The 8,495-nt window shown below is 41.9% G+C and overlaps 1 protein-coding gene across 1 annotated transcript; it reads right to left on the bottom strand.

Annotated features, from left to right (window-relative positions):
* Positions 1-1,509: 1,509 nt before the first annotated feature.
* gpn2 (GPN-loop GTPase 2) lies at positions 1,510-8,362 on the bottom strand. The gene is made up of 6 exons (XM_049026156.1): positions 8,251-8,362; positions 7,441-7,903; positions 6,243-6,399; positions 5,767-5,927; positions 3,416-3,546; positions 1,510-2,326 (listed from the first exon to the last, which is right to left on the bottom strand). Exons 2-6 carry the CDS (start codon positions 7,864-7,866, stop codon positions 2,224-2,226), a joined length of 978 nt encoding a protein of 325 aa, XP_048882113.1. The 5' UTR covers positions 7,867-7,903; positions 8,251-8,362; the 3' UTR covers positions 1,510-2,223.
* Positions 8,363-8,495: the final 133 nt, after the last annotated feature.

Genomic DNA, 8,495 nt, shown 5'->3' with positions numbered 1-8,495 from the left:
CCGTTTTCCAGAGAGCTGCCATATATAGTTTGCTCTCCAGCCACTCACCAGTAACATCATGACCATTTTCCTGCTAACCAGGCTGTAAAATGACCCTCTGTACCGATAGTTAGCATCCAATTGCAGAAGAAATGTTGAAATGGATTTCTACAATGGAAATTGTAGATATGGATCCTTTCATGACGCCAAAACTGTACAGGATTGCTGAACATGATCCCTTTGTTGTCAGAGGCAGGCCGCAGTGCTTCAGCTGCTTGGGGTTATATGGCTTTATTGCAGCTCTCACCAAGCTTCTGGTTTTGAAGTGTGAAAGCTAGAAGCCAGTAAATTGACAGACAGAAGTGCTGCCTGACTTATACTGCGGGATATTTTACTGGAGCAATTCAGTGCTTAAAGGTACCTCTTTGGAACTGAGTGTTTTACTCACCGGTCTAGTTTAATAAATACTATGGTAGCTGATGAAGTAGCTCATCTCGCACAGGAATCCAGAAAATGTCTTCATTTGGACACTCTATAGAAAACCTGTGAAGACCACGGCCCATTATCCAATTTCCCTTTTTATAGCATTCAATTTCATTCACAACACACCAGTAAATGCAGTTGTGGGAGAGTTTGGTTAACCTTAATAATTTTATAAAATTACCAATAATTACCAATAATAAAAATACCAACCAATAATTTTATACTTAAGGCCAGAAATCGTGTCCACATAAAATATGTTTGTGTCGCAAAGCACAACACTGCTAAGGTCACCTGACCGGCTTTTGAAACCCCTGAGGTTCTAAAACCCAAGCTGGGATTAACACGTTCTGTCAATTCCAGAATTTTCTAATTCAATATTACAACCACAGTCGTGGGGGAACGTTGTCTTGTGCCGCTGTATACCTGGCAATGGATGGTCTGTCAATAAAACCCACCTAACTAAAGAACGAGTGAGCGACAAAGGCTGCCTTCCACAAACCAAAGCGAGTAAACTCACAGTTACCCCACTGTTTGCACATTAAGCAGCTTCATATAAGGACTCTGAAGTTCAAAGCACCACCTCTTGGTTTACTGGGGTAACTACAGTCTAGTGCAAAAAAACAGGGCATTCAAAAAATGTGGCTTATACATAAAACCGCTTAAAAATGTACTTTTAAAAATAAAAAGCACAGATCGCAGGGTGTGAGATGGGGCAGTGTCACCTGGTAAGCACATTCATTCCCCGCTAAATGACTCCATTTCTTCCCCTTGTGCCAATGCTGAAGCAGCACCTCTGCTCAAGCCTCCAAACGAAGGCCCTTGTCCTTCCTCTCATGCTCATTATGTTTTGTTAGGGTTTTTTTGGCGTCCTGCCTGGAGCAAATCTTAATGACCTTTTCCAAATAACTTGAATTTTCCTCTTATTTCAAAGGCAGACGCATCAAGAGCAGAAGAATTAGCAGATGCGGTTTTGATGTCAGCCCAACTGATTATACTTTTAGATAGATACACTTTTGAAAAGAAAGAAAATAATAATTAATCTGCGTGTCATTATAAGAAATACGTTTTTATTACGCTGCACATGTAATTGGCTTCTAATACACTCTTCATTTGAACATTAAGATGGTTCAGTCGCAATAAACAGAAAAAAGAAGTAATTATTCTTTGTTGTAAAACGACAACTTAGAAGAAACAAACATCCGAAATGCCTTGAAAAGTGAAATTTATTAAGCACAATTTTTTATTTTTTTTTACAGTAGTAGAATCCTAGGATGTTGCGTACAAGCGATAATTCAGTAAGAAAACGACACAAACCTCAGTGGCCTGAACTCTGCATGAAGGAGGTGATCTGGGAACAGATGTCATAGCTGCCTTCCCTTGCAAGTCACATCCGTTACACATCACATCTGTTACACATCACATCCGTTACACCTACCGCTGCTTTAACATCTCCTTAGCTGCTGCTTCCTCAAGCTTCCCATCAGCAGTAACGAAACTACAAAAGTTCTTATGCATCAGAAGGGTGATAAGAGCTTGACGTCAGGCCGTTTCAGGACGCTGACCCCTATTAAAATGCATCGACCTTCTCTTCTTTTGCACAGGGATTTAGCCATCTGCTGAAATTCCTGCAGCTACTTATAAAGTCCTGCAGGTGGAGGAACTGAGCATTACTCTCCGTTTCAGGCCTGATCTCTGCAGACCCCGTGCTTTTGGCCACACTCTCGCCATGGTTTGCTGGCCGGCCTGCAGGCGGGAGCTGAATCAGGGCTCCTCTCTTGCTCCACTTGGACCCTTCAGGCCCTTGACCTCATCCTCCACTGTCCTATTGCCTGGTTCTATGTACTTTTCCTGGACTCCCAGAGTGCTAAGAGCAAGAGTCAAAGGAAAAAAAAAACACCAAACAGGAAGTATTCAGCAGAAATGTTTCACAAAATACAATAGGGGGCTTAAGTCAGGTTAGCGCACTGTGGTGAGACAAGGTCCATTAGTCAGGGGCATAAACGTAAAAATTATGCAGCTCAACATGAACCCAACACTGTGCTTCCAGGGGCAGAATGCTGCCAGGTTCTTATTTCACCAAGAAGCTGCTCCAATTTATGGGCCTGTTATTTTCACTGATTTTACCTAAAGCACGTTCTGTGTTCTGCTGGCTGCCACAGGCTTGAGAGTCGTCACTGGTCCCCAGCCAAGTGGAATACTGAGATCGCAATGTGTGTGAGAGTCGACGCTGGTTGAAGACAGCTGGAAAATGACAACCTGTCTGTTCATTCTCTCCTGGTAGCTGAACCAGCAGCCTTCAGATTAAAACATGCTTGTGTCTCTGACTGAATGTACAACTGGCTACCAAAATTCCGGTTAGTATTTAATCTTGCCTGGTAGCTCAGGTATAACTTTGGGATGTGAAACGATCATATTACAAGAATCATGCAGATTTCAGGATTTGTCCATCATGATCCTAAATGACCTCTGACTACAACCTAGGAGTCTCAGTGTGGGGAGTGTAGATCCCCAGTATCCAAAATGCCCACTCACACAGCAGAATGAAACCTCACTGGACAGGCAAGAGAGAGGGCAGGACAGCAGGAGGGAGGGAGGGAGAAGGCAGGAGAGCAGGAGGGAGGGAGAGAGAGGGCAGGAGAGCAGGAGGGAGGGAGAGAGAGAGAGCAGGAGAGCAGGAGGGAGGGAGAGAGAGAGAGCAGGAGAGCAGGAGGAAAGGGGAGAGAGAGAGCGAGAGGAGGGCAGGAGGGAGGGTGAGAGAGTGGGCAGGAGAGACAGCAGAGAAGGGGGGAGAGGGCAGGAGAGCAGGAGTAAGGAAGGCTGGGAGGGAGAGCAGGAAGATAGAAGGGAGGGAAAGTAGGAGGGAGAGAGAGTGGGCAGGAGGGAGGGTGAAATAGTAGGCAGGAGAGACAGCAGAGAAGTGAGAGAGAGGCTAGGAGCAGCGATCAAAGGATACTGGTCAAAGTGGAAGTCAGCTCCGACGGCAGAGGACATCATGGCTGTCAGGTTCCTTTCCTCAATGTCCCCGAAACAGTAGCCGTTGGCCTTATCAACAGTCCTCAGCACCTGGGTCATGCTGCTTTTATCCTGAGATGGTGGCCGAGTTGGAGGGTTACAGCAAGAAGATCATTGTTAAACACAACAAAAGGTCTATAGCAGGGGTGCCCAATCGTACACAGAAAGGGCTGCTGTGTGTGCAGGTTTCCGCTGCAACTCCCTTATCAGGAATGATCAGGAATGATCAGTCCTCATACGGGTCATTCCATGTCAAATCACCACACTTTCGGACCTCAACGTCACGGATTTTAGTCGTAAGCAAACAAAGTATTAACTTTTTTTTTTTTTTTTGGGGGGGGGGGGCTATATCTTTCACCGGTTATATTTACCTTAATGTAAGCTGCACAGAAGTGATTCTTATATTGTATTAAAGCTATTGTCCAGCTCTATAGATTGAACAAACAATATGCCACCCCCCATATGAGATACCCCCATATGAATAATTACTATGAAACAACCGATTAAATTATAAAAAATTCAATAACAAAAAAACTATATTGCAAAATTAATAAATTTTTTACTAAAGCTAGAACATAATGTCATGAACATCTCCAATATATTTGGTCTTTGGTTTTTAAGGCGTTGCTAAGATATCTTGACGTAAATGTAGCGTCACATGGTTTCATATCACTAATGGGCCTTTTTAATGGCAGCCAAACTGACATAAAATTCTATGACAAGCGCAGGTGTAAGTACTAACATTAATTAAGGTTACAAATATGCTACAATGAAATTTAATGGAAGCTTCATTAATGTCATCACAGACACCTGTACCTGCCATACTATTGAAAAGGCCCACATGGCTAGTAAATATGGCTAATAAATGCCCTGCATTCATCAGAGGTGAGTGACGTGTGCAAATCGGTCTATTGTAAGTGCACACTTAGGGAATCACTCTACTTTGCAAGCATCAAAGGTTGTTGTGGCTGCATATGATGATGATTGGTGGCTGGGATGTGTTGAAGGAACTATGCCCAGCACTGGAGAGATGAGCTTTTCACATCCTCATGGACCATCTCCATCCTATTCACTCCCAGGCCGTCCTGATAGACTTGTTACGGATCATCAGGATGTGCTTTTAGTAGCTGAACCTGTGACAGCAACAGGGCTGACATACACAATTTCAATCAGACACAATAGCTGCATCAAAGGCTCTGATGGACTATAAATTGAAAGTTCTTTCCTTGCCCTAGTAGCCTAAAAGCCTGTCTAGTTTGTTTATTTTTGTTAGTTTTTCAGGTTTTTGACAAATGAAGGCCCTTTTTAGTAGGTCAGTGTCTAGTCAAAAGTGTAAACTGAAGAGGAAAATAAACTATTCTGATTGTACCATTACAGTGAAACCCTGTTTAAGTGCAATTGCTTATAATGAAATATCGTCCATAATGGACAAGGTCCGCTGGTCCCAGCCGTGTGCCTTTAAGAACATGCAGAAAAAGCATTGGATATAACGGACTCGCATATAACAGAATTTCGCTTATAACGGACAAACAATTTGGTCCCCAGGCTCCGCTTTTAGCTGTAGTTTTGTTCGCTATAACGGACATGCAGGCTCCGCCTACAAGGCGTGTGGCGTGCCGGTGATTTCATACATAGTCGGGATTATTATTAGTCATGCATCTGGTCAGGTAAAATTGGATTACTACATGTACAATATAATAATCTATACCACAAGTGTGTCTGCTGGGGTGTGGCATGAGTAAATGGTGTCCTGTAGTTGTGTTCTGGGCATAAAGCAACTCTGGATATAACGGACTTTGGACATAACGGACTGTTTTGCCAGGTCCCTTGAAGTCCATTATAACAGGATTTTACTGCAGGCCTAATTCTCTTTTTTTCAGTTACTTTGGCAATATTGTCTTTTAGTTCCTTTTTAATAGTAATTTACCACGCATTGATCACTAACTGCTATTCCGCTACTGCTAACAGCATTGTAAGGAACTATGGTTTTGTCTAGCTTTAGTAAAAAAAAATTATCAATTTTGAAATAAAAGTTTTTTTGTTATTGAATTTTAAATATTTTAATTGGTTATTACATAGTAATTATTCATATGATGATGACATATTATTTGTTCAGTCAATAGAGCTGGACAATAGCTTTACAACAATATGAGGTCCACTTCTGTGTAGCTTACATTAAGGTAAATACAGAAAAAAGTCATAGCTCCCCAATTACTCTTTGACTTTCGGTCAGACACACTGTTACACGGACAGAGTAGTGACCCCAGATGAGAGCCAGAGGAGGAATCCCACCTGCACATTGAGCGGCACGAATGACACCAATCCATAATCCTGGATGACCTCGGCAAGCTTCTCGTTCAGGCGAAGGAACTTTTTAAAGAATGGGTCAGACGCCAAATGCTCCAGGAGGTAGGAGAGATCCAGAACCTCAGTGTAGAAGTCCAGGTTGAATGCTGGCATAGAAAAGCAAAGAGAAAGAGAGGGGAGACTGTTTAACTGCAAACAAACTGTGTAGAAAGAAACTACGACAGTGAGACTTGGTGCCATGGATGTGTCCTATGAGAACTCTTAGCTGAATTAATACATTAATTTTATTGGATGATAAATGGGCATCAGTCACACTGTCCTGATGAGAGAATGTCTGGTGGGGAAAAAACACCATTTAAGTGGTCTTGCACAATAAGGCATTGACTTTCTGGATGCTGAAAGAGCGTGAAAGGTCAGCAAGGCCCTCTACTGGTGATAAGCGGTGCTGCACAAGGTCTCACCCAGCTTGCCGTACTGCTCAATGAGGTCCATCTTGGAGAGCACGTTGACGTGGGGAAGCTCCACGTGCAGCATGGTAGACAGGGACGTGCAGAGCACCGAGATAAACTTGGCCGGGTCTGCGCAGTAATGTGAGTCCACCAGGTGAACAGCTGTCAGCTGTAACAGATAACTTTTAGCATTAAGGGAAGATTATAGTCAAAGGAACATACATCGACTTTCAGCTCTATCAGCACTCTAACATGGAGATAATGTAACCAGGTTAGTAAAAGACTATGTAGATGAATCTGTTTATTGTATCATAAATATTCAGACCTCCAGAAAGAGTTATGGCAATGAATCTTTGCCCTGCCCTCCAATAGCAGCTAAGTGTCTGTATACTATAGGGCTGCAATGGTACATGGATTCATCATGTACATCATTTTCGGTTTAGTACACACAATGAAATGAACTAATACCTTTATTGATACGGGCGCAACCATAATTCACAAGTAGATGTTTAACAAGTAAAGCATTATACTAAGTGTGGCTGTGAGTTGATTATGGCTAATGCCGGTTAAAGTGTATCATAATCAGTAGTTTGGAAACATTTTGGATAAATTAAATTAATTAATTTGATGTTAATTCAAATTAATTAAATTAATTACTCCAGCACTGGAGAGAGAGTAGTTAAAACCAAGACAGTCTGTCGACTCCGTTATACCAAACTCAGATAAGTTGCTGGAAACACACCCAACATGTTGCCTCATTTGAGACGATCATCCGATTTTTCCCAATGCATCTAAGGTGACCATGTGACCATAATTCATTATGATTCTGATTTAATATCTTTGAATTTATATATATATATATATATATATATATATATATATATATATATATATATATATATTTCTCTCAAAGCACAAATAACTAGGATTAATCAGACACAACAACAGACGCACTGCGATTGGGTTACAACTGTGTTTGCAGTTTTAATAATAAATCTCACTTTAAAAGGACTAAAAACTGTATACAGAAAAATACCTATATTGCTACTTATAAGAAGAAAAGTATTTTACTTCCGTTATATCATATAAACTAAAAATGTATAGATATGGGAGGTCATTAGGCTTATTCATCATTCACTGTGGAAAGGAGATACTTTGTTAAAAATAAGCTCCAGCGTTGTCACATCTCTGCTAAATCTAGACAGCTCACCCTGAAGTTCCATTTTTCCAGCTGGGCAAAGATGTTTTTGACCGAACTCTGGTGGGTGTAGAGTTCCACCTGGCCTGGACAATCGAACAGGAAATAGCAGTCACGGTGGAGCCTGAGCTTGTCTTCCAGCCAGTCTAGGTTGGCCTCCAAGTACTCCATGCAGTAGAGGAGACCGCCATTGGGTCCAAGCTTCAGGCCCTCCATGACGTCTTCGAGGGTCACCAGCTCCGAGATATCCACGGCACAGGTGTAGGGCAGCGCCTCGTTGGCAGGGTCCAGGTTCACCACGGCCACCTTTCGCCCCAGCTTCCCCAGAAAGTCCCGCATACCCAAGCAATATGTTGTCTTTCCTGATCCTGGGGGGCCTATAACCACCTGGCCGAAATATGACGAGAGTGGATGGTGGTCGGGGGGCAGAGTGGACATGGCGATGGCTCAGTCTTGAGGCACAGCATGTAAGTATCTGGATAAAACAAAACCATGACGTCGTAGAAATTGCTAGAAAATCAACCCAAAATGATAACGCTCGCTACTAAACATCCATTGCTGCAATTCAAGTATAACTTCAACTAAATTAAAATTTAAATTTTACACCTATTAAACAAACGATACTATCTGCCTCTCCATTCAACTCAAAGTAACTATAATAAAATATTATACAATTCTTGTCCATGCTAGCTGCCAACAAAATCACTAACATTCTGAGATTATGGACAGAAACGTTTGAAATGTATTTTCTGGATCCTGTACAATTAAAAATTATTTTTAATTACAGAAATACAGTTTATTGAAACTGAAATATGTCCAAACCTGCTTTCAATCACCGATCAACTTCCAGCGGAAGTAGTACGGTCCTATTTACCATCCTGACTGAAACAAGACAAAAAAAGTTTGTTCCTGGTGGCGGATTTGTATTGTTTTCATGGGTGGAAAGAGTATTTTAACTCCCCCTCTTAAATTATTAAATTACTCGAACCACTGGAATGGAGCATATTTGGAGGACCAAAACATCCATCTATCCATCTTTTGTAACCGCTCGTCCTATTCAGATCTCA

Source organism: Brienomyrus brachyistius, chromosome 9 (assembly GCF_023856365.1).
Source record: "Brienomyrus brachyistius isolate T26 chromosome 9, BBRACH_0.4, whole genome shotgun sequence".
Classification (NCBI taxonomy): Eukaryota; Metazoa; Chordata; class Actinopteri; order Osteoglossiformes; family Mormyridae; genus Brienomyrus; species Brienomyrus brachyistius.
Note: the sequence above shows the minus strand (reverse complement) of the source record. Positions and strands in the feature narration are given on the sequence as shown.